General features: G+C 44.1%; 2 protein-coding genes across 3 annotated transcripts in view; one reads left to right on the top strand and one right to left on the bottom strand.

The window, feature by feature from the left end:
* Window positions 1–24978, bottom strand: LOC121288032 (vasorin-like). Of its 2 annotated transcripts, none has more exons than XM_041206253.1 (3): window positions 24963–24978; window positions 22517–22708; window positions 1–2580 (listed from the first exon to the last, which is right to left on the bottom strand). In XM_041206253.1, exons 2-3 carry the CDS (start codon window positions 22549–22551, stop codon window positions 609–611), a joined length of 2007 nt encoding a protein of 668 aa, XP_041062187.1. In that variant the 5' UTR covers window positions 22552–22708; window positions 24963–24978; the 3' UTR covers window positions 1–608. The 2 variants fall into 2 exon arrangements, with proteins under 2 accessions (XP_041062187.1, XP_041062188.1); XM_041206254.1 differs by lacking the exon at window positions 24963–24978 and adding an exon at window positions 19543–19639 and having other exon boundaries at window positions 22517–22698.
* LOC121288031 (coronin-7-like) overlaps window positions 1–25606 on the top strand; it is a 174754-nt gene that overhangs the window by 107813 nt on the left and 41335 nt on the right. The gene's annotated exons all lie outside the window — the stretch shown is intronic.

The following is a 25606-nucleotide window of genomic DNA, read 5'->3' as shown; positions in this document are numbered from 1 at the left end:
TCACTTCTCTAGAAAAATATTTATTTGCTTACAAATATTGTCATATACATTGTGTGCTTGGCTCGGTTAAGTTTGGCTCAGCAATATACAGCAGTTAATGGTGGGCCAGTTAGTGGCAAGTGCATGTGTGACCATCACTGGCTCTCTTCCCTTGCGTTGTAGAGCTGTTGGGGAATGACGACAGTCATTATGGGGTGTGGTTAACTCTGGACCATTATCCATGAACTCCACACATTTAAACCACTCAGATTCTGGCCGTGCAAGTCATATATTGATACATGCAGATAGCTGTCTGAATAACGAAGGTGGCACTAGTGATATTTACAGCGATGCTTTGGAAGATTTGATCTCCTCCTTTGGTGGGGTTTCACAGGGATTCTGTGGATGCCATAAGTATATCCCAGATTGAAGTGTACAGAACAGGGTAAGGAAATCTTGGGCAAGATTGATTAGGCTTCATACCTACTGGATTTTCTTGGGAGAGATTGAAATAGGACTGCTGTGTGCAATTCCACTCTCGATAGGAAAGGACTTTTTGATTGAAGCAATGAAGTTTTACAGTTGCAATTAGGCTTTGGAAATCCACATTAATCCCCATGAAGGGATGGTCACAAAGCTTTAGGACTGTTGCTTTGGTGATCTTGGATTAATGGCACTTCACTTTGCAGAGCAAGGCATTCATGTTCTTTCCAAGTGCTGGACGAGATATTTCCCTCCTGTAGACTGGGTTTGAATCCTTCGACATCATAAGCGTGTGATTCTCCTCCCTGGGCAGAGTTTTTTTGCTTTTTCCGGCAGTAGAGAGTGATGACAACTGCCAGCAGTAAAGCCAGGAACATGCCTGTGATTGCTGGCCAGATCACACTAGTCAGGTTACTATCCTCCGCCTGTGTGAACGGAGCCAACTGTGTCATCGGCAGTGTCTGTACGACTACGCAAGGCTCTTCTTTAGTGCTGGCCTCTCCCAGAGCTCCAACACAGATCTGATATGTTGAGTTGGGCCACAAGCTTGGGATCCTGTATGTTGACAGGGACGTTGGAATGTTGAGTGATACTGGCCTGGGGTCCAGGCCTGACCAATTCTTGTATGTCAGCCGGAGCCCTTTGTAGTAAATTGGGGAGAGTTTGAAACCTTCTAGGTTTAATGTGACTGAAGTGCTGGTTATTTGACTAATGTTCACAAGGCTTTTCTGAGAAGCCTGGAGATCAAGAATACCATTTGCTTCCTCACAGAGTGGTCCATGGAAGCCAGCACGACACATGCATGTGTGTTGCCCATATTTATCCAGTTGACAAATGCCTCCATTGAGGCATTCTGTGGAGAGGCAGTGATGTCCCTTTGTGCTCAGTTGTTGATCTATTTCAGTGATGGCTCCAAGTGTAGCTCCGCCATTGAAGGACAATGGTTGTCCTGGCAGGTGTGTGGCTTTGTGACCCAATGTTGGTTTCTTAGCTGTGGTTGGTGGTGACCGTGTGGTGCTTGTGGCACTGATGGGCACGATGGTAGTGGGACATCCAAAGTCATTATGTGTTAACCTGTTGAGTGGCTTGCCAGCATTGACTGGTGGGAAGTGGCAACGTGTCTCCTCCCACCTCTGGAGGAGAGCATTGTTCGCCCGTACCCATTGGACAAACCAGCTGAGCTGGCAGACACAGTTGTAGGGATTCTCGGCGGCTGTGAGGCTCTTTAAGTTGGGGAAGAGGTCCAAGAAACCCTCGGGAATGGTCCTGAGACTCAACCCACTGATGTCCAGTTTCTGAAGGTTTCTAATGTGCTTGAAGTCCTCACCCTTCAAGTGAGAGATCTTGTTGTTTCCCCGTAGACTCAAAAAGGTCAGTTCGCTGAGGTGCTGGAGTGCGGCTGACACAGTCACCAGCTGATTGTCTGACAGATCCAGCTCCTGAAGATTCCTCATGCTCTTAAACATGTCTTCATCTATGGTACTGAGACCAAGACCAGCCAACTTTAAAGATTCAATCTCGGGTGCCTGGATGCTTCTGAGTTCTGCATATGGGATGTTATTTCTGCTGAGATCCAACAGGAGGAGAGTAGGAAGTTGAAGAGGAGGAAGACGATGGAGCAGGTTATCCTGCAGCTTGAGCTCGACTAGCTTCATTAGTGTGTCGAAAGCTGCTGGGTGAATGGTCTTGATCTTGTTTTGCTGCAGGTACAATCGTTTCAATTCTTGTAGCCCAGAGAAGGTGTTGTTGGTGATCTCAGTTATCTGGTTGGATGACAGGTCCAGGTTGGAGAGCACACTGAGAGGCTGGAAGACCTCCTGAGGCAGCCTTGTGATTTTATTGTGAGACAGGTGCAGGAGCTTCAGTTCCTGCAGGCCCGCAAAATCCTCTTTGTGCAGGGTGGAAATGGAGTTCTCAAAGGCATAGATGCTGGAGGTGTCGGGAGGGATGTGTTCAGGAATGGCGGACAGTCCCATCTTGATGCACCACAGCATTCCTGAAGTGTTGCAGTTACATTTGGTTGGGCAGCAGAGCACAGAGACCAGTTTCGTTAGCAGCACTAGGATGATTAGCCAAGGGAAACTGTGCCGTGGGGTCCTCATCATTGGGCTCTGAGCTCTGTGGGGACAGAGAGGAATGAATTACAAGGAGCTTCCCAAAGAGTTAGTGGCAGCAACCCTGTGTACAGCCAGTTAGTGGAAGCTGTGGAAAATCCAAGATGATACAGAAGGAGGGAAGTACACTGGTGGTATCTTACTGTGGATTGGGAGAGGAAGGGTGTGGGGAATGGGAGGAGAAGGGCATGAAGGAAGAGGTGAAAGGGTGTGGGGCTGAGAAGAGACAGAGGAGGATGCAGTGCTGCAGGGAGAGGGGAGGGACAAGAACTGTGTAATGTACGAGGAACACCAGCTTGAGCAGAAGGGCAAAAGCACAGTCAATCTCACAGGGTATGGACAGCGCTAAGTTTGGTGGGCGAACTGTTTTTGGGGGTTGGGGAAGGGTACAGGCTGTGTTCAGGGGGGCGGGCGGGGTGTAGTGAGGTTGGGCTGTTTGTTTCAGGGAGGGGAGATCTGAGTTTTGGGGGAGGAGGGGCTGTATGTTTTGAGGAGGGGAGGGGGATGGGGAATTTGCTGTTATGGGGAGGTGGGGAATGGGTAGTGTTGTGAAATCTTAGCTTGGTATCTGATCGGTGGGTGGTTGCTGGGGGTGGGGGGAGGGCAGTTCCCAAAAGATGCAATCTGTAAAATAAAATTATTGAAAATTGAGCAGAATATTAACAGACTTAAAACTCTACAGAAGAATATTTCTGACTTCAATGTTTGCAGAATGTCAGAAGCGTTGTTCTGGCTTTAAGTGTTTGCAGGAATGCTCCTATGACCCCTTCTATTGAGTAGTGGAAAGGGGGGGGGGGGGTGGTGTGTGTGTGTGTGTGTGTGTGTGTGTGTGTGGGGGGGGGTGACTGTGAAAAGGGCAATGGCTCTCACAGCAAGTCAGGATCTCATGTTGGTAAAATCACTGAGCTTCCTCGCAGTGTCAGAAGGGAGAATATACTCCTGTTCCTTCCTCCCAAGGAGAGGCTGCATTCTAATCCCTCAACCACAGAGAAGCCAGGGCAGGGCTGTGCCGCCAGGAACTGTCTTGTGTCTGCAATGAGGAGGAGGTTGAGATTGGGAAACATTCTCTCTCCATGGGGAGAGAGTATTTTTAGAAATTTTGATTCATTCCACACTATTTCCAGACCACATCAGGGGACTGTTAGGAAAGAGGAATGTTCAGTAACAGATTGAATTAATAAAAAAGACATTTTTTAAAAAAATTCCTGTGTCCTCTCTAGTTGAAGCACAGGCAGAGCCAGTCATAATGGGAGCAAGCAGTTGCAACACTGCCATACAAAAAGGAAAAAAAAAGACTTGTTTTTATAATAGTGCCTTTAAACAACCTCAGGACTTCAAAGTGCCTTGCAAAAAGATCTACGTTTTGAAGTGTAGTCATAGTTGTTATGGAGGGAAACATGGCAACTAATTTGCACACTGCCAGATCCCATAAAACACCAATGTGATAATGGCCAGATCATTTGTTTTAGTGATGTTGGTTGAGGGATAAATATTGCCCAGGATAGGGGGTTAACACCGCTGCTGTTTAAAACAATGCAATGGGATCCTTTACATCTACCTGCAAATAGGATCCTGGTTTAATGTCTCATCTGTAAGAAGGCACCTCAGGTAGTATTCAGGTACTTGCCTTCCCACCTTGGCCTCACACTCCCTTTACATTTTCTTTTACTCTCTGCCAAACTGGTGACAGTGACTAAGAGCAGAATGCCCCATATCAGATTTACAGTCCATCTCAGCAGAATAAGCTGTTGTTTCCATGGAATTCAGTTTAGTCTCGAACATAGCTATGGAATTAGAAATATCAACACATCTGTTAGACCTGAAAACTCATGAGTGTGTGGGATTAGCATGTGGTGAGTGGTTGTTGTGTGAAATGTCCCTCAATGTGAGAGACTGGGCCTCTTTGCAAGTTTTGAGAAGGTGAATACGGGCAGAGTAAGGGCTGAAAGTGCTGGGATTTATAAAACAGGATCCTGCTCTGTATGGCAGGAGTGAGCACCCAAATCACAAACCTCGCAGTTTCCATAACAAGCCCTCAGCGGGATTGCTGATCAGAGTCAATCTTACTCCAGCCTTTTGCTGTGGGCCTGTCCCCATTGTGAGCTGTACCAAGACTGCTCAACAGTTGGAGGGGTCTTTTATCTGTGTTTTAGACGGTGCTTGAATACTGAGTGAATAGCTGGTGTTAAACTCTTGTGCTGCCAGCCTCCAGTATTGCAATGTTTCGTGTTTATTTTTTGTCAATATCTCTCAATCTATTACTGTATCTTCCTGCAGACAATGACTCCATATATACAAAACTTGAAGGGTTTTACTTATAACAACAACTTGCATTTATTTGGAACTATTAACTTAGTAAAACATCCCAAGGCACTACAAGAGCATTACCAAACAAAATTCCATAGTGAGCCATGTGAGATATTATGGCAGATGACCAAAGTCTTGGTCAAAGAGGGAGGTTTTAAGGAGCATCCTAAAAAGGTGGAGAGAAAGGCAGAGAGGTTCAGGGAGGGAATTTTAGGGCCCAGGCAGCTGAAAGTATGGCCACCAGGAGCGTAGTAATTACACAAGGCCAGAATTGGAGGAGCACAGAGATCTGAGGGTTGTGGGACTGGAGGAAGCTGTCAATCCAAAGTCTTTTCCCTTCAGTGTTTTAAATGCTGATGTGAAAAGTCCCTCTGCCTTTTCAATTTCCAAAGTCAGCATTTGGCATCAACTGAATTTCTTTGTTGTTTTACTCTGTCTGAAGCCCTTTGAGCACTGCCTCCTGAAAGCCAATCTGACTGTCTGTGCTGGAGCTGGATGGTCACCTTGGCACAGACTGCTGCATCCTGACTTTGCTAAGTGGAAGCTGTTCTGGCTGCTGAAGGCTGAGTGAGGGGAATGCTGAGGCCAGTATGTGGTCATCTGGTCTGGTTTTAGGTCCTGAGATGTTAAATAAACTGCAGCGAAGAATTGAGCCAGGGCCACAGCCAACTGCGCTCCCAGTCCATTAACTGCATGAGATTGTGTGTCCTGAGCTTCAAGCTCTGAGACTTTCCCTGTTGATTGTGGACTTGGTTCTTTGCAGTCCTGTTTGCTACATGCTCCATTCTTTGCACATATTGGATACAGGAAAGTGGGAGGGAGATGGGCTGTGCTTAACTCTAGTCAGTTACAAGTTGGGGTCCTTATGGCTTTGAAGCTCACAACCCCAAATCTCATCCTGCAACACCACTGGGGGTTGCTGCTTATGGTTTGGGAACCCCTGTCAGAGGCATAGATCCTATTTGGTGAAAGGATCCTCAGATATAAAGTTGCACCTAAACTAGAACTTAGTGAGCCCCTGTACTCTGGTGGGGAAGGGAATAACCAAATGCCTGTAATACTCCTCAGGGAAGAAGAGATTTGGAAGAGCTGTCTATTTCCTCAGGGGCGTGGTGAATGTTTGAGGGCTGAGCAGCTTAATAACTGAGGAATGGGAGTGAAGTTGAATGAAGCTGACTGTCTATCAGGGACGGGGGAGCTTAAGTGAGCAGAGCTGCATTGAGTGGGGTGGTGGTGGGACAGGGAAGTAATGCAGGTAGAAAGGGAGATGGGTGGATCCAAAGAGAGCACTGGAGTAAGTTACCAGAGGAGGTTATTGCAAATTCCAGCAGCAATGGGTTCCATAGACAGTTGACAGCATTTCCAGAGAGATTGGAATTGAAGGTATATGGTGAGAAGGAGGCATGTTGTTTGGACCAGTGGCTTTTTTTCAGTTAGTTGCTTCCTGTTACATGTTGCACGCACACCAGTGTAACTATTTTGCATAATTGGTTTGGTCTTGAAGGGAATTCTATGTGATGGTGACACGGTGGTGTGCATGTGGGTCTCCAGAGGCCTGAGGAATGTACAGCCTGACAGTATGATCTTCCCCATAGCCTCCCTCAATGCTCTCCATCCTTCCAAAAACAATATGTATGTGTGCTGTACCTCAGGGTAAGATAACATTGCCACAGCCTCTGGCTTATTTTTCCAAGGGAATGTTTCAAGATGTTTGCTGTAATGTGAGATGCTGCTTTTCATTGCGTTGGTGTAGGGCAGACACAGCCAAGCTGTGGAGAACTTCCTGTTCCAACCCTGGCAACTCTTGTGTAACAGGAAGTGGGATAGTGGAAAGATTCCTCCATGCAAATCAGTCAGGATCTGCATTCAGCAGAGTGCAGGCTGTATCTGCAACTAATAAAATCATAGAATGATACAGGAGGCTGCCATTTGGTTCGTTGTGTCCATGCTAGTATTTATGCTTCAAATGAGCCTCCTCCCATCCTACTTCATCTAATCCCCTCTGCAAATCCTTTTATTCCTTTCTCCTTCATGTACTATTGAGCTTCTCTTAAAAGCATCAGTAGCATGAAGAGACGCAACAAAAATGAGCATATGCGAAATAGACAACACCAAAAGAATAAAGTAGGGTCCCTGGATCACCCTTCTGATCAGTGGAAGCATAGTGATAATTTAGCAAAAGAGGCCTGGGCTAATGTTCTGGAGACATGAGTTCAAATTCCATCCCGGCAGCTAGTGGAATTTAAATTCAATTAATTAATAAATCTTGAATAAAAAGCTAGTCCTGGTAATGGTGACCATGAAGCAATTTGTCTTTCTTAAAATTTATCAAAAATACTGCTGGATTGTCATAAAAACTCATCTGATTCACTAAAGTTCTTTTTAAGGAAGAAAATCTGCCATCCTTACCTGGTCTGGCTTACATGTGACTCCAGACCCACAGCAATGTGGATGACTCTCAACTGCCCTCAAATGGCCTAGTAAGCCACTTTGTTGCATCAAACTGCTACAGAAAATTCAAAGAAGAATAAAACTGAGCGTTCTACCTGAAATTGCCTAGGCACTGGAAACGGCGAAGGCATATCCTGTCCAGTTGACCCTGCAAAGCTCTCTTCACTAATATCTGGAGACCTGTGTCAAAATTGAGAGCGCTATTCCACAGGCTAGTCAAGCAACAGCCTGATGTTGGCTGTAAGTTATGAATCAGTGAGCATGCCTACGTCCTAGACTCCTCCATCACCATCCTTGTGTTATTTCCTGTCCCACAGGCAGGACAGACCTAGGGGTATTTGTATCACAGCAGTATATAGTCAGGAGGGAGTGGCCCTAGGATGATTCAACATTGACTCTGGACCCCATTAAGTCTCATGGCATCAGGTCAAATACAGACAGGGAAACCTCCTGTTGATTACCACTTAATTCCCCTCCCTCGGCTGATAAATAAGTACTCTTCCATGTTGAGCACCAGCTGGAAGAAGCAGTGAAGGTAGCAAGGGCAAAGAATGTATTCTGGGTGGTGTCTTCAATGTCCATCATGAGTGGCTCAGTAGCACCTCGATTGGCTAAGTTCTGAAGGATACATCTGCCAGACTGGGCCTGCAGCAGGTGGTGAGAGAACCAATATGAGGAAGAAACTACTTGCCCTCATCCTCCCTTGTCTACCAGTCACAGTCCATGACAGTATTGGTAGAGTGACTATCACCCAGTCCTTGTGGAGACGAAGTTCTGTCTTCACATTGAGGATGTGTCCATCATGTTGTGTGTCACTATCACCGAGATAAATGGGATAGATTCAGTACGGACATAACAGCTCAAAACTGGGCTTCCATGAGGGACTGTGGGCTATCATCTGCAGAATTGCATTCGACCACAATTTGTAACCTTATGGTCCCGCACATCCCGCACTTTACCATTACCTTCAGGCCAAGGAATCAACCCTTGTTCAGTGAGGACTGTAGGAGAGCATACCAGGAACAGCAACATGCATATCTTAAAAATAAGATGCCAATATGGTGAAGTGACAACACAGGACTACATGCTGTTAAACAGCAGAAGCAGCATGCAAGATCTAAATGATCCCACAACCAATGGATCCGATCAAAGCTGTGCAGTCTTGTTACATCCAGTCATGAATGGTGGTGGACAATTAAACTACTAACTGAAGGAGGAGGCCCCCCATCTTCAATGATGGGTGCTCAACAGATCAACGCAAAAGACAGGGATGAAGTATTTGCAATCATCGTCAGCCAGAAGTGGCAAGCGGATGATCCATCTTTGCCTTCCCAAGGTCTTCACCATCACAGATGTCAGTCTTCAGCTAATTTGATTCACTCCATGTGACATCAAGAAAGGGTTGAAAGTACTGAATACAGCAAAGGCAATGGACTCTATCAACAACCCTGCTATAGCACTGAAGACTTGTGCTTCAGAATTAACCACAGCCCTTGCCAAGCTGTTGCAGTACAGCTACAACACTGGCACCTACCTGACAATGTGAAAAATTGCCCAGGTATGTCCTGTCCACAGAAAGCAAGACAAATCCAATCTGGCCAATTACCACCCCATCAGTCTAATCTCAATCATCAGCAAAATGATGGAGGCTGTCATTGACAGTGTCGTCAAGTGATACCTATTCAGCAATAACTTGCTCATGGATGCTTGGTTTGGGTTCTGCAAGGGCCACTCAGCACCAGATATCATTACAGCCTTAGTCCAAACATGGACAAAAGAGCTGAATTCCAAAGGTGAGGTGAGAGTGACAGCCCTTGACATCAAGGCAGCATTTGACCTGGTGTGGCATCAAGGAGCTCTAGAAAAACTGAAGTCAATGGGAATAAGGAGGGAAACTCTCCACTTATTGCAGTCATACCTAGCACAGAGGAAGATGGTTGTGGTTGTTGGGGACCAATCACCTGAGTGTCAGGGTATCTCCTCAGGAGTTCCTCAGGGCAGTGTCATAAGCTGAACCATTTTCAGTTGCTGAATCAATGACCTTCCCTCTATCATAAGGTCAGAAGTGGGGATGTTCGCTGATGTGTTCAGCACCATTTGCAACTCCTCAGATACTGAAGCAGGTGGAGCCTGCATTAATCAACAATGGACTGATGAGGCTCAAATGTTACTGGTCACTTAAGTGTCAGGCAATAGTCATCTCCAACAAGAGAATCTTTGACAGCCCCTTCCAAACATGCGACGTCTACTTAGGACAAGGGCAGCAGATGCATGGGAACCACCTGCAAGTTCTCCAAATCACACACCATCCTGAGTTGGAACTATATCGCCGTTCCTTCACTGTCGTTGGGTAAAATTCTGAAACACCCTCCCTAAATGCACTGTGGGTGTACCCACACCATAAGAACTACAGTAGTTCAAGGTGGTGGCTGACTACCACCTTCGAAGGCAATTAGGGAAGAGCAATAAATGATGGCATTGCCAGCAACACCCACATCACAAGAACAAATTAAAGAAAAAAAGCCTCTGTCTGGTTTTATCCCAGCCAATGACCAACTGTGTCTGCATTTCTAGCATTGCTGCTTCTACTGTATAGAACCACTGCAAAAAAAGTAAAAACCCTCATCCACCCTTTGGCTTTTGTTGCCAATTACCTTAAATCTGTGTTCTCTGCTTACGGACCCTTCCACCACTGGAAATAGTTTATCTTAATTTATTCTATCAAAATTTTTCATGATTTTGAACCACTTCTTAACTTCTCTTAAGGAGAATAATCCCAGCTTCTCAAGTCTCAATATAACTGGAGTCCCTAATAGAATCGCTACAGCACAGAATTGTTACAGGAAACAGGGAGGAGGAATAAAGGGGTCTTTTTCGGAGCGGCAGGTGGTGACTAGTGAGGTACCACATGGGTCTGTGCGTGGGCCCCAGCTTTCACAATATATTTCAATGATTTGGATGAGGGAGCCAAATGTAATATTTCCAAGTTTACTGATGACACAAAACTTGGTGGGAATATAAGCAGTGAGGAGGGTGTTAAGAGGCTTCAAGGTGATTTAGACAGGTTGAGTGAGTGGGCAAATACATGGCAGGTGCAGTGTAATGTGGATAAGTGTGAAGTTATCCACTTTGGTAGGAAAAACAGAATGGCAGAGTATTATTTAAATGGTGATAGATTGGGAAATGTTGACGTATAAAGGGACCTGGGTGTCCTTATACATCAGCCACTGAAAGCAAGCTTGCAGGTGCAGCAAGCAGTTAAGGCAGCAAATGGTATGTTGGCCTTCGTTGCGAGAGGATTTGAGTACAGGAGCAAGAATGTCTTACTGTAGTTGTACAGGGCCTTGGTGAAACCACACGTAGAGTACTGTGTGCAGTTTTGATCTCATTACCTCATAAAAGGATACACTTACCATAGAGAGAGTGCAGCAAAGGTTCACCAGACTGATTCCTAGAATGGCAGGATTGTTGCATAAGGAGAGATTGGGCTGGTTAGGCCTGTATTCACTGGAGTTTAGAAGAATGAGATGGGATGCCACTGAAACATATAAAATTATGACAGGGATGGACAGACTGGATGCAGAGATGATGTTTCCTCTGGCTGGGAGGAGTCTTGAACAAGGGGTCACAGTCTCAGGATACAGGGTAGGCTGTTTTTTTTTATTCGTTCAGGGGATGTGGGCATTGCTGGCTAGGCCAGCATTTATTGTCCATCCCTAATTACCCTTGTTCAGAGGGCATTTAAGAGTCAACCGCATTGCTGAGAGTCTGGAGTCGCATCTAGGCCAGATCAGGTAAGGACAGCAGATTTCCTTCCCTAAAAGGGTATTAGTGAATTAGACGGGTTTTTATGACAATCGTTTCATGGTGATAAGCAGACTTTTAATTCCAGATTTTAAAAATTCAAATCTGCCATGATGGGATTCGAACCCAGGTCCCCAGAGCATTACCCTGGGTCTCTGGATTACTAATCCAGTGACAATATCACGATGCCACCACCTCTAGGACTAAGGTGAGGAGAAACTTCTTCACTCAGAGGGTGGTGAATCTGTGGAATTCTCTACCACAGAAGGCTGTGGAGGCCAAGTCAATGAATATATTTAAAAAGGAAATAGATAGATTTCTGGACTCGAAAGGCATCAAGGGGTATGGGGAGAGAACGGAAGTATGGCATTGAGATAGAGGGTCAGCCATGATTATGTTGAAGGACCAAATGACCTACTCATGCTCCTATTTTCTATATTTCTAAGGCCATTTAGCTCACTGCCCGTGCTGGGCCTCCTAAGGAGCAACTCATGTACTACCACTCACCGAGCCTCTCCCCACATCCTTGCACATTCCTCCTTTTCAGATATTTAGAAAATTTAGAAAATGTAGAAAAGTTTACGGCACTCAGCCCATCGAGTTTGCGCTGGCTGAAAAATGAGCACCTCCAGCCTAATCCCATTTTCTGGCACTTGGTCCATAGTCCTGCAGGTTATGGGATTTTGGGTGCATATCCCAGGCACCTTTTAAATGAGTTGAGGATTTCTGCCTCTACTACCTTGTTAGGCAGAGAGTTCCAGAAGCCTACCACCCTTATTCCTCACTTTCTTTCTCAAAAACTTTCCTCATTTCCCCTCTAATCCTTCTACCAATCACTTTAAATCTATACTCCTTAGTCACTGACTTCTCTGCTAAGGGAAATAGGTCCTTCCCATCCACTCTATCCAGGCCCCTCACAACCTTGTACACCTTATTCAAATCTTCCCTCAGCCTCCTCTGTTCCATAAGACCATAAGATATAGGAGCAGAAATTAGGCCCTTCGGCCCATCAAGTCTGCTCCGCCATTCAATCATGGCTGATAAGTTTCTCAACCCCATTCTCCCGCCTTCCTCCTGTAACCTTTGATCCCCTTACCAATCAAGAATCTATCTATCTTGGTCTTAAATACATTCAGTGACCTGGCCTCCACAGCCTTCTGTGGCAATGAATTCCATAGATTCAACACTCTCTGGCTAAAGAAGTTTCTCCTCATCTCTGTTCCAAAAGGTCTTCCCTTTACTCTGAGGCTGTGCCCTCGGGTCCTAGTCTCTCCCACTAATGGAAACATCTTCCCCACATCCACTCTATTCAGGCCTTTCAGTATTGTGTAAGTTTCAATCAGATCCCCTCTCATCCTTCTAAACTCCATCGAGCATAGACCCAGAGTCCTCAAACGTTCCTCATATGTTAAGCCTTTCATTCCTGGGATCGTTCTCATGATCCTCCTCTGGACCCTCTCCAGGGCCAGAACATCCTTCCTGAGATACGGGGCCCAAAATTGCTCACAATATTCTAAATGTGGTCTGACCAGAGCCTTATAAAGACTCAGCAGCACATCCTTGCTTTTATATTCAAGTCCTCTTGAAATACATTGCATTTGCCTTCCTAACTACTGACTCAGCCTGCAAGTTAACCTTAAGAGAATCCTGGACTAGGACTCCCAAGTCTCTTTGCGCTCCAGATTTCTGAATTCTTTCCCCATTTACAAAATAGTCTATGCCTCTATTCTTCCTACCAAAGTGCATGACCTCACACTTCCCCACGTCGTATCCATCTGCCACTTCTTTGCCCATTCTCCTAACCTGTCCAAATCCTTCTGCAGCCTCCCCGCCTCCTCAATAATACCTGTCCCTCCACTTATCTTTGTATCATCTGCAAACTTAGCCAGGATGTCCTCAGTTCCTTCATCTAGATCATTAATGTATAAAGTGAAAAGCTGTGGTCCCAACACTGACCCCTGCGGAACTCCACTCGTCACCAGCCGCCATCCTGAGAAGGACCCCCTTATCTCTACTCTCTGCTTCCTGCCAGATAGCCAATCTTCTATCCATGCTAGTACCTTGCCTCTAACACCATGGGCTCTTCTCTTACTGAGCAGCCTCCTGTGCGGCACCTTGTCAAAGGCCTCCTGGAAGTCCAAGTAGATAACATCTATTGGCTCTCCTTTGTCTAACCTACTCATTACCTCCTCAAAGAATTCTAACAGATTTGTCAGGCATGACCTCCCCTTGATGAAACCATGCTGACGTTGCCCTATTTTACCATGCATTTCCAAGTATTCTGAAATCTCATCCTTAATAATGGACTCTAAAATCTTACCAACGACCGAGGTCAGGCTAATCGGCCTGTAATTTCCCGTCTTTTGCCTCACTCCCTTCTTAAACAGGGGGGTTACATTAGCAATTTTCCAGTCCTCTGGGACCCTCCCTGGCTCCAGTGATTCCTGAAAGATCACCACTAACGACTCCACCATCTCTTCAGCTATCTCCTTCAGAACTCTGGGGTATAATCCATCTGGTCCAGGTGATTTATCCACCTTCAGACCTTTTAGTTTTCCTAGCACCTTCTCCTTGGTAATGGCCACCATACTCACCTCTGCCCCCCAAATCTCTTGAACTTTGGGGATGTTACTCGTGTCTTCCACCGTGAAGACTGATGCAAAGTACCTATTCAGTTCCTCCGCCATTTCTTTGTTCCCCACTATTACTTCTCCAGCTTCATTTTCCAGCAGCCCAATGTCCACTTTTGCCTCTCTCTTACCCTTTATATATCTAAAAAAAACTCTTGCAATCTTTTATATTACTGGCTAGCTTACCCTCATATTTAATCTTCTTTTAGTTGTCCTCTGTTGGTCTTTGTAGGCTTCCCAATCCCCTGGTTTCCCACTGCTCTTCGCCACATTGTATGCTTTCTCTTTAGCTTTTATGCTGTTCCTGACTTCCCTTGTCAGCCATGGTTGCCTCGTCCTCCCTTTAGTATGCTTCTTCTTCCTAGGGATGAATTTTTGCTGTGTCTCCCAAATCACTCCCAGAAACTCCTGCCATTGCTGTTCCACTGTCTTTCCTGCAACCCAGACTATCCATACTGTCCTCATAGCTGCAATTTTCCAGTCCTGGCAACATCCTCATAAATCTCTTCTGTATCCTCTTCAGTGCAATTACATTCTTTCCGTAATGAGGTGACCAGAACTGCATGCGGTACTCCTGTCGTGATCTAATTGGTGTCTTATATAACTCCAGCTTAATCTCCCTGCGTTTCTATTCTATGCATCGGTTAATAAAGGAAAATGTTCCATATGCATTCTTAACCACCTTTTTGACCTGCCCTGCTACCTCGGGGATCTGTGGACATGCACACCAAGGTCCCTCATTTCCTCTACACCTTAATACCTTCCCATTTATTGTGTATTCCTTTGCCTAGTTTGACCTCCCCAAATGCATCACCTCACACTTCTCTAGGTAGACCTTTGTTTCCTACCACTGAACCAATTTTGTATCTAGCTTGCTATATTTCCCTGGATCCCATGGGCTTTTATTTATTTATTTTTAACTAGTCTGCCATGCGGGACCTTGTCAAAAGCCTTGTTAAAATCCATGTAGACCATATCAATTGCATTATCCTCATCAATCCTCCTTGTTACCTCCTCAAAAAATTCAATCAAGTTAGTCAGACATGATCTTCCCTTAACAAATTCATGCTGATTGTCCTTGATTATTCTGTGCCTTTCTAAGTAACAGTTTATCCTGTCCCTCAGAATTTATTCCAATAATTTGCCCACTACCAAAGTTAGACTGACTGGCCTGTAATTATTCGGCCTATCCCTCGCTCTATTTTAAAACAAAGGTACAACATTAGCAGTCATCCAGTCCTCCAGCACCGCACCTGCATCCAGTAAGGATTGGAAAATGATGTTCCAAGCATTGTTATTTCCTCACTGACTTATTTTAATAGGCTGGGATACATTTCATCTGGCCCTGGTGATTTATCCACTTTCAAGGATGTTAATCCACTTAATACTTCCTCTCTCCCTATGTTTATCACATCCAATATTTCATACACCTCCCCCTTAATTACAATGTCTGCATCATCCCCCTCTTTTGTGAAAACAGATGCAAAGTATTCATTAAGAACCATACCCACATCTTCCATCTCTACACATAGATTGGCTTTTTGGTCTTATATGGGCACTAATCTCCTTAGTTATCCTTTTACTCAATGTATTGATAAAAACATTTTTGAGTTCTCCTTGATTTTACTTGCTAACAATTTTTCATGACCTCTTTGCTTTCCTAATTTCCTTTCTGATTTCACCCCTGCACTTTCTACACTCCTCTCTGCTTTTTCTAGTATTAATTTCTCAATGTTTGATATAAGCTTTCCTTTTCTGCCTTATTTTACCCTGTATGCTCCTTATCCCTGGTACCAATCTAGTAAATCTCTGCACCCTCTCGAGCATCCTTCCTAAAGTGGTGCCCAGAATTAGATGCAATACTCCAGCCAGGGTCTAACCAGTGATTTATAAAGGCTTAGCATAAATTTCTTGCTTTATACGATATACCAAAGATCCTGTATGCTTGTTTATGCAATGTACATAGTACTGTGTCTGTAATGTATATACGGTCCCAGCAGAGTGTACTATGGCTCGGGAGGTTGTGGTGGGGTGGCGCGGTCGTCAGTTCCAGTTTGATGGTCAATGAGGCACAGGTGTAGTGAGCTGACTGGAAAGTGTGGGGCTTTGTTACATGTCAGTCTGAGGGAGTTTGAGTGGGAGCAGGTTGAATACCGACTAAAGCATTCATCTGCTTTCTAATAGTCTGGTTGAGATGGATCCCAACTCCCTTTGCTAATAATCCAATACTAATTTGAAGTGAGAATTTTATTCTTTGCCATGCTAGCTGCCTGTGATACCTGTTCTGAGCTCTAATAGGCCTTGGTAGCAATGGGGAAAAGGTTTGCTGACATGGCATTTCACTTAAGGTTCAATTTTGGCACATTTGTTCTTATCACTATAAACAAAAAAAATGGTTGTAGCCTTGAGAGTTCTCTGCCTAGATCTATTGTCATATGACCCAGGGAACCCCAGCCCCTTGTTACTCCTTCACCAACCTCTTCCAATGTGTGCTCAGAACCTAAACACCAGCCTGAAAGCAAAACAGAGATACTGGGCCTATGCTGCAATTGACCAATAATGCAGGCAGTTTGATCACCATGAATTGCTATTTAACATCGAATTTGAAACTATAGAAGGAAGGCATTCAGTGCAATACAACTGCACCGGTGCTGAAAGAACTTGCATTTATACAGCGCCTTTCTCATCCTTTGATATCCCAAAGCGCATTACTGACAATTATTTTTTGAAATGCAGCCACTTTGCCCAAGGAAGATCCTGCCACAATGCGACAAATGTTCTGTTTTAGTAACGTAGTTTGAGGGATAAATATTGGCCCAGGATACCAGGCAGAGCTCCCCTGCTCTTTGAAATAGTGTCATGTGATCTTTTATTTATTGAACATTTTCAGCTGATCAGAGAGCCAGCATAGATTGTAAAGGGTGGATCAAGCCTTATTAAATTTTGACTAAAATATTGGACAGGAGAATGTCTATGGATGTTATTTATATGGGCTTCCAGAAGGCATTTGATAAAGTCCCTCATAAGAAAATATTAAAAATGGGTGGTGTAGGTCATACAGGCCTTCGAGGTTGCTCCCCTATTCAATATTGATTCTTGAACTCACCTTCACTTCCCCATACAATCCCCATATCCTCTTATCTTTAAATTCTAAGAGAATCAATTCTATTTCAATCTCAGTCTTAAATATACTCAATGACCGAAAATCCACAGTTCTCTGGGGTGCAGAATTCCAAAGGTTCACAACTCTTGAGTAAAGAAATCTCTCATCTCAGTCCTAAACAGCCAAACCCTTAGTCTGAGACTCCACCCCCATGTTCTTGACATTCCAGCCAGATGAAACCGCCTCTCAACATCTATCCTGTCAAGCCATCACAGAATCTTAATGTTTCAGTGAGATCGCCTTTCATTCTTTTAGACTCCTGAGAATATAGGTATATCCTATGTAACTTTTTCTCAGAGGACAACCCTTTCATTCCAGGAATCGATCTAGACTGTTCGCTAAAATTGTATCTCATGGAATTCTTGATACATTATTGACATATTAGAACATGGGCTGACAGGCAGAAGACAGAGAGAAGGGATAATGGCAAGGTACTCTAATTGACAGGATGAGACTAATGGTGTTGGGGTGTAAACTACAGTATTCACTGTATTTATTAATGACTTAGATGATGGGATGGAAAGCCATGTATCTAAATTTGCCGATGACACAAAGATAGTCAATATTGTAAGCAGTGTAAATGGCATTATAAAATTACAAAGCAATATTGATAGATTAAGTGAATGGAGAAAACTGTGGCAAATGGATTTCATTGAAGACAAATGAGAGATCATCCAATTTAGACCTAAAAAGGATAGATCAGGATATTTTCTAAATAGTGAGAAGAAAGAAAAAGTGGAAATCCAAAGAGATTTATGGGACAGGTGCATAGATCATTAAAATGTGATGCGCAGGTACAGAAAATATTCAAAAAGGCTAATGGAATTCTGGCCTTTATATCTAGGAGGCTAGAATACAACAAAGGTGAAGTCATGCTTCAGCTATACAAAATTCTGGTTAGACCACACCTGGGGTACTGTGAGCAGTTCCGGGCACCACACCTTAGGAAGGATATATATTGATTTTGGAAGAGGTGCAACGTTGATTTACCAGAATGATACCTAGACTCCGAAGGGTTAAATTATGAAGAGATTACATAAACTAGGGTTGTATTCCTGGAATTTAGAAGGTTAATGGGTAATTTGATTGAAGTGTTCAAGATATTAAGGGGAACAGTTGGTTAGACAGAGGAGAACTATTTCCCCTGGCTGGGGAGTTTAGGACTAGGGTGCATAGTCCAAAAATTAGAGCCAGACCAGAAATGAGAAAACAGTTTTACATGCAAAGAATGGTAAAAGTTTGGAACTCTCTTCCACTTGTGACAATTAATGCTAAATCAATTGTTAATTTTAAAGCTGAGATTGATAGATTTCTGTTGGGGCAAAGGCAGGTATATGGAGTTAGGTTGCAGATCAGCCATGCTCTCATTGAATGGTGAACAAGCTTGAGGGGCTAAATGGCCTACTCCTGTACCTCTGTACATCCACCTGAGAAAGCAGATGGGACCTCTGACAGTAAGCACTCCCTCAGTACTGTACTAGGAGTGCCGGTCTAGATTTTGTGTTCAAGTCTCTGGATTTGGGGCTTGAATCCACAACCTTCTGAATCAGAGGCAAAAGTGATATTAGCTGAGTCACAGCTGACCCCTTCTGGGTTATCTACTCTGATCTCCCTGATCCCTCCGCATTTCATTCTATACTTGTTTTCTTATATTTGTACACTACAGAGTAATTCTGCATTAAATCCATTCTATAGCTTCCTTACTCTGTAGTGAAACATGGCCCAATTCATTTCCTGTTACTATATTCAACCCTCACCCTCCAAAAAAGTTGTTGCATCGACTGAACCTTGGCTTCCCTCATTTAACCAGAAGCTCAGTTCTCACTACTAGCTTTGCCTCTAAGCAAGGTTTTGTTTCAACTGTGAAGGCTGCAGGTAGAGGCTTTATCTTCACCATTCTAACCCTGGCAACAAACTCCTTTTACATTTAACACAGGGTGCTGGGGGAAGAAGTGTTACTGAGTGACAGTGTGAGGGAACTGGACTAACGTGGGTGAAAAAGGTGAAGGGGGGAGGGGTAACAGGATGATGTCATGTGCGATAAGAATTCTGGCATTATGTCCCTCTGAGGGTCTGGCCTGGGAGGAGTTGAGATGAATGAGTTCTGAGGCAGCAGTCAGTCGACATATCTGACATTCTCCATTTGGGCAGCTCCAGTCTGAATGCAGCTTGACCCTTGTGAAGGATTACACTGGGGTCAAATCCGCAGACCAAATCCATCTGAAAACCTTCAGACAAAAAAAAACTCCTGTCGAGCGATCCACTTTTTAATTAAAGGCCGGTGGCAGCTAAAAACTTGTTTACTTTACTCTTTCTCAACCCTCTTGTCCAAAGATTGGCCTCTGCTACTCACTGGCTCCTGGAGCGAGCTCCACCCCTGCATACCATCCTGAGGTAATGAGAACATTATTATAAATTCCACTCTCTTCAGCAGCTACAGAAACAGTATCCCCTGTCTATTTAAAAAAAACCTACAGACACCACATTCACTAACTACTGCCAAGAAAAATCTCTACAGCACCAATACTGTAACTAGGAATCCTCAATTTCACTGCCTGCAGTAGAGGAGTGGATGGTCTCCCTATTGTTCTGAGGAACTGTTGCTCTGTACCTGGGGGGAGTGAAGTCCTCTTGTTGCTCTCAGGGGGTAGTGAAGGTCTCCTGTGGCCCTCTGTCTGGGAGGAGTGAATCCTCTTGTTGCCCTATATCTGGGGGAATTAGGGTCTCTGTTACCATATGTCTGAGGAAGGTCTCCTGTTTCCCTGTCTTTTCGAATACTCTGGAATACTTCCATGACTTTCTGTGGCAGATTAATTCATTTCTTAAAAGTGCATGGTTATAAATTCCCCACAATTTGTAATAACAATCAGAATATGTTTAAATCTAATTCTAAAAGGAGATCCTTGCTGCACCTGATCCTTAGCCTGGTGTTTGTACGTGGCAGTGAGGCTACACCTTTACCTGTAAAATCCCGCCTTTTCACTTGAAGCAAGGTCAGCTGGTAATTCAGGCTTATCCTGTTCCTTTACCAGCCTTGTTAATTTACCAGTATGACTAATACCATAATTTTTACCCTACAGAATAAACAGAAACTCCATTCCCAACCCGTGTAACCCTTACTCTGCTGAATAAGCAGGATCTCTGTGCTGTTATTGACTAACGCTTACCCCACTGAATAAACAGTAGCTGTGTACAGTTACTTAGTGTGTGACCCTTACCATGCTGAATAACAGTAATTCTTGTTAATAATGAGATACCTGATACCATTGTGGCAGGGACCAGAAACGATCTCCATTTCCTCATCAACAATTTCATCCCTACATCTCTCTCTACAACATTACCTGTTTCCATTCCTGCCATAACACATCTGCTGTTGAAACCCTCATCCATGTCCTTGTTACTTCAAAGCATTACTCTCCTGGCCAACCTCCCATTTTCCACCCTGTGTAAACTTGAGCTCCTCCTAAACTCTGCTGCCTGTGTCCTAACTCAGACCAAGTCCTGCTCACCTGTCACCCATGTGTTTTCTGACCTACATTGACTCCTGGCCCAGCTACACCATGAATTTAAAATTTTCAACCTTGTGTTCAAAAAGGGGTAATATATTAGTTTGGATAGAGGATTGGCTAACCAACAGAAAGCAGAGAGTCAGGATAAATGGGTCTTTTTCTGGATGGCAAGCTGTAACTAGTGGGATGCCACAGAATTCGATCTTTGGGCCCCAATTATTTACAATCTATATGAATGACTTGGATTCAGGGAAAGAAGGTACTATAGCTAAATTTGCAAATGACACCAAAATAGGTGGGAAAGTAAGTTGCAATGAAGAAATAAGAAATTTACAAATGGATATGGGCAGGTTAGGTGAATGGGCCAAAATTTGGCAGATGGAGTTTAACGTGAATAAGTGTAAGGTTTAGTCGGAAGAATAAAAAGGCGACTTACTTTTTAAATGAAGAGAAACTTCAGAATGTTTCAGTGTAGAGGGATCTGGGTGTCCTCATGCATGAATTGCTGAAAGCTAGTATGCAGGTACAGCAGGTAATAAGGAAGACAAATGGAATTTTGGCATTTATTGCTAAGGGAATAGAGTATAAAAATAGGGAAGTGTTGCTGCAACTGTACAAGGTATTGGTGAGACTGCACCTGGAGTACTGTGCAGAGTTTTGATCCCCTTGAGGAAGGATGTAGTTGCATTGGAGGCGGTTCAGAGGAGGTTCACTAGATTGAGATTCCAGAGAGGTGGGGCTTGTTTTATGAGGAGAGATTCAGCAGTTTAGGCCTATACTCAATAGAGTTTAGAAGGATGAGAGGAGATCTAATTGAGGTATATAAGATGCTAAAGGGGATTGACAAAGTTGATGTGGAGCGAATGTTTCCCCTTGTGGGGCATTCTAGAACGAGAAACCATAGTTTTAGGCTAAGGGGTGGTAGATTTAAATCAGAATTGAAGAGGAATTACTTTTCTCAAAAGGTCATGAATCTGTGGAATTCACTACCTCAGTGCAGTGGATGTCGGGACACTGAATAAATCTGAGGAAGAGATAGACAGATTTTTAATTTAGTAACGGGTTAAAAGTTTATTGGGAGAGGGTGGGAAATTGGAGTTGAGGCTGCAATTAGATCAGCCCTGATCGTATTGAATGGTGGGACAGGCTCGAGGGGCTGAATTGCCTACTCCTGCTCCTGGTTCTTATGTTCTAAATCCCTATGTGGCCTCACCCCACCCTATCACTGTAACATTTTCCAGCTCTACAACCTATATCTCTCAATCCAGCTTTTCGTGTATCATTCACTCCTTGGCCCCAACATTGGTGGCCATGCGTTCAGCTGCCTAAACCCTAAGCTCTGGAAAGTCTCTCCTTAAACCTCTCCGGTTTCCATCTCTCTAGTCTCCTTTAAGAACCTCCTGGAAACGCACCTCTTTGACTTAACCTTTAATGACCCAATATCCCCCCCCCCCCCCCCCCCCCCCGCCTTCTTTGGCTCTGTGTCCATTTGCATCCGATCATGTTTCAACATGTTGGTGTTCTCTAGATTTATGGTGCTAAATAAATGCACCAATACTCTGAATAAACAGTAACTCCAGTTTTATGGTAAATATCCCTTAACCTGCTGACTAAACCATATCTGTTATAAAACAAGCATACTGTGCATACCGGAGCGAGGTTTTATCTGCACCCGAATGATTGGTGCATTACTGCTTTCTAATTCGCTTACTGAAGCTTTTCCTTGATAAATTTTGAAATTCTGCTAAACTCTTTCATGGGCTTTAGATCTTTGACTGGTTTGGGGTTTGTTTAATACCACTCAGATGTTTGAGCTTATAGCAGCTCAGCATGTTGGTGCAGTACTGGACGAAATGTACTGAAGCGTTTGGAGGCTGCTGCTTTCTAATAAATGTGCACGGTGGCTCAGTTAGAGTGCAAAGAGACCTTCCTTCGCAACTGGAAGTAAAACCTCTGGAAAAAGACTCGCGTGCTATTTTGTCAAGAGATTTTGTTTCAATTAATGGACCATAGCTTAGAGAGACGGAAGCAGTATCCAGAGCTGAGTAACTGCGAGAGACATAAAATCAATCTTACCTTGCTCGCCTCATGCAGTGAGGAAAAGCAAACATGTTGTGGTGACTTGTGGAGTGTTGGGGGTCTCCTCAGACTAGCAGGATGCCTCAGCGCGAGTATGGACTGGGTGCTCAAAGAGAGAGACTATGGGAGCCAGGAAGGAGCAAACAGCATCTCACTGTTCCCCCGCTCCGCGCTATTCCTCCAAGGGATCTAGCAAAAAAAACCAATGCTAATGAATGCAATCTGCGATTTTCACAGAGGGGGAGGGAGCTGTAATTGCCACTCCCCTCTGACTGGAGAGACGTGGGCTGGAGCCTTATTAACCCTGTGAGTGCTGCCTGGATAACTTATCACTAAATGTTACACCTTGCACTATTTATTTGCAGAGGGTGACAGCTACGGGGAAATATTCAGTGGGCTGTTTTGCACCCATTGTTCCAATATAATATAACCTCAAGCTACCAACTGGTATTTGAACATGTAATTGTTAAATCAGCCTGTGTAATGGTGACAACTATTGCAATTCACATGTCACTCAATCCACAGGCTAGTTTGTAATTCACTTGGTCGACAGTGCCCTAACAGGTCATCTGGGACAGTTCCAGATTACTGTATCTGCAGTCTATTTAGCCAATCCCCAAAAACCAACATCCCCCAGTCAACCCGCTAACCCCACAAATATCTCTTCAATTTTCTTAAGATTTTCCACACAGCCTCCCTCCCTAAACACTCCATTCCCACATTCAGAGACAGAAGGTCATGGGTTCAAGTCCCCTAATCCAGGCTGATACTGCCAGTGCTGTGCTGAGGGATCGCAACACTGTTGAAAAGTCAGTACTGGGGGAGTGCTGCAATGTTGGAAGGTCAGTCCTGAGGGCGCGCTGCACTGCCAGAGGGTAAGTCCTGAGGGAGTGCTACACTGCTGGCGGGGCAGTACTGATGGAGTGCTGCTCTGTCAGAGGGGTCAGTACTGAGAGAGTGTCGTGCTGTCAGAGGGTCAGTACTGTGGAGGTGTTGCAGTGTCAATAGTGCCATCTTTCAGATGAGATGTTATACCAGTGCCAACATCTGCCTTCTCAGGCTGAAGGAAAGAGATCCCTTGACACTATATCGAAGGAGAGTAAGAGAGATCTCCCTGGTGTCTTGGCCAATATTTATCCCCCAGCTGGCATCACTAAAAACAAATTATCTGGCCATTGTTGCATTGATTGTCTGTGGAAGCTTGCCATTGGCTGCCATTTTCTACATTACTGATCAGCTTCAGTGCTGTCTGTACTGATAACTTGCTGTTCACCCAAACACTGTCCACTTCTAGTTTAAGGGTTAAATGATGAAGACAGCTTGTATACACTTGTATTCCCTTATAATTGCCTTTATAAGGTTGCGGGGTGATCCAACTGTGGTAGTCTAAAATGATTAAGGGATTCAAAAGGATAGATAGAGAAAACTATTTCCTCTAGCGGGGGGTGTTCCAGTACAAGGGGACAAAATTTTGAAATTAGAGCCAGGCCATTTAGAAATGAAATCAGGAAGCACTCTTTCCCATAAAAAGTGTTGGAAATTTAGAAATTGATCATTAAAAAAGCTGTGGTTGCTCAGGGACAATTGGAGTTTTCAAGACTGAGATTGATAGATTTTGTTTTTGTTTGATAGATTTTTTTGAGTAAGGTTATAAAGGGACATAGGGCAAAAGTAGGTAAATCAAGTACAGATCATACTTGAATGGCAGAACAGATTTGAAGCGCTGAAAAGACTCATCCTGTTCCTGTGTTTAACTTGCTGTGATTCACTCAATGTAGTGCCTTTTTGGAGGATTTAACTCTTTCCTAGACAGGAGTGTCTCAAGAGAACACTGAGCCTCCTGTGGACGTTCCATGGGGTCAGCATTAACAGGGATAACAGAGGGTGCCTCCCAGAGGGAGCCCTCATTAGATTTTTCAATAAGGCACACTTATCTGATCAGTGCTGCTGAGAAAGTTGCCCATCCAGTTCAGTTACTCATTTAGACATACCAGAAGGAGGGAGGCCAGCTCCCGGAGAGGCCATCTTATATCCCCTGACTGAAAACAGTGGGCTGCTAATTTAACTGGCGCTGAATCTCCACTGATTGCCGTAGAGGACCAGAGCCAAGCAGCTTCTTCTGACAGTTGTTGTGATGCAAGTGTCATCGCTTTTCCCAGTTCAGCTGATAGTTGCAGCTATCTTGATCCCCGATCTTGATCATTTTACAGCCTCATGATTTTTGTGCAAGATTAGTTCTCTTACCCTCTCTTCTAAATCTCTAAATTCGATCTTATATATATGGATCCTTGAATATTGGAACCAATTCATTTCTCTCTACCTTGTCACATGCTTTCATAACTTCAAACGCTTCTAACATATCTCTCCATAAGCTGCGCTGTTCTCACACCAACCCCCTCTATAACACTAACCTCCTAGAGATCCAGAAACCTGCTGGTTTTACCTGTGGGTTCACTATAGTCAGTTTACTGTCAGTGTGCGGGTCCGTCACAGGGATTGTTTCAGCTGCAGCAGTAAAGCTGGCGATGAGGCAGACTTGTTTGGGGGAGTGGAAATATTAAGGAGGGTGATGAAATGGTAGAGGAAGTAAATTCATCCTTCACATCAGTCATTACAGATAAAGGTTGTGCAAGTTCTGAGCCAAGTAAAATTGGCTCCAGAAAGCTTGTAGAGAGAGGTTAGTGTTATAGAGAGGGTTAGTGTTAGAATGGTGCAGTTTATGGAGAGATGTGTTAGAAGTGTTTAACTTTACGAAAGGATGTGACAGGCACGAGAGAAACAAATTGGTTCCAATACTCAAGAGGCTGTACATACAAGATTGAATGTAAGAGATTTAGAACAGAGAGTAGGAGAACCAATCTTGCACAAAAATTGAGAAGCTGTAGAATTCACTTCCAGGTTAGTAGTTGAGAAGGAAACTATGTTAACATTCAATATTAGGTTGTAGAGGTGGTTGAATTTAATTGAACAGAGCGGGCAGTTGTAGTTGGGAATATTTTGTTATGAATAGAGATAATGTCAGCATGAACTGGATGGGCTGAATGGCCTATTTCTGTGTTGTAATCACAATATATTATGAGTGTGGTG

The sequence above is a fragment of the Carcharodon carcharias genome, chromosome 15 (assembly GCF_017639515.1).
Source record: "Carcharodon carcharias isolate sCarCar2 chromosome 15, sCarCar2.pri, whole genome shotgun sequence".
Lineage (NCBI taxonomy): Eukaryota > Metazoa > Chordata > Chondrichthyes > Lamniformes > Lamnidae > Carcharodon > Carcharodon carcharias.
The sequence above is the reverse complement of the archived record's forward strand: the minus strand, read 5'-3'. Positions and strand labels throughout refer to the sequence as shown.

Coding starts and splice junctions, on each gene's coding strand:
- LOC121288032 (XM_041206253.1), bottom strand. CDS start 22,551: ATGTTTGCTTTTCCTCACTGCATGAGGCGAGCAAG. Junction 2,581..22,516: donor CACTGCATGAGGCGAGCAAG/GTAAGATTGATT, acceptor CTGTCCCCACAG/AGCTCAGAGCCCAATGATGA.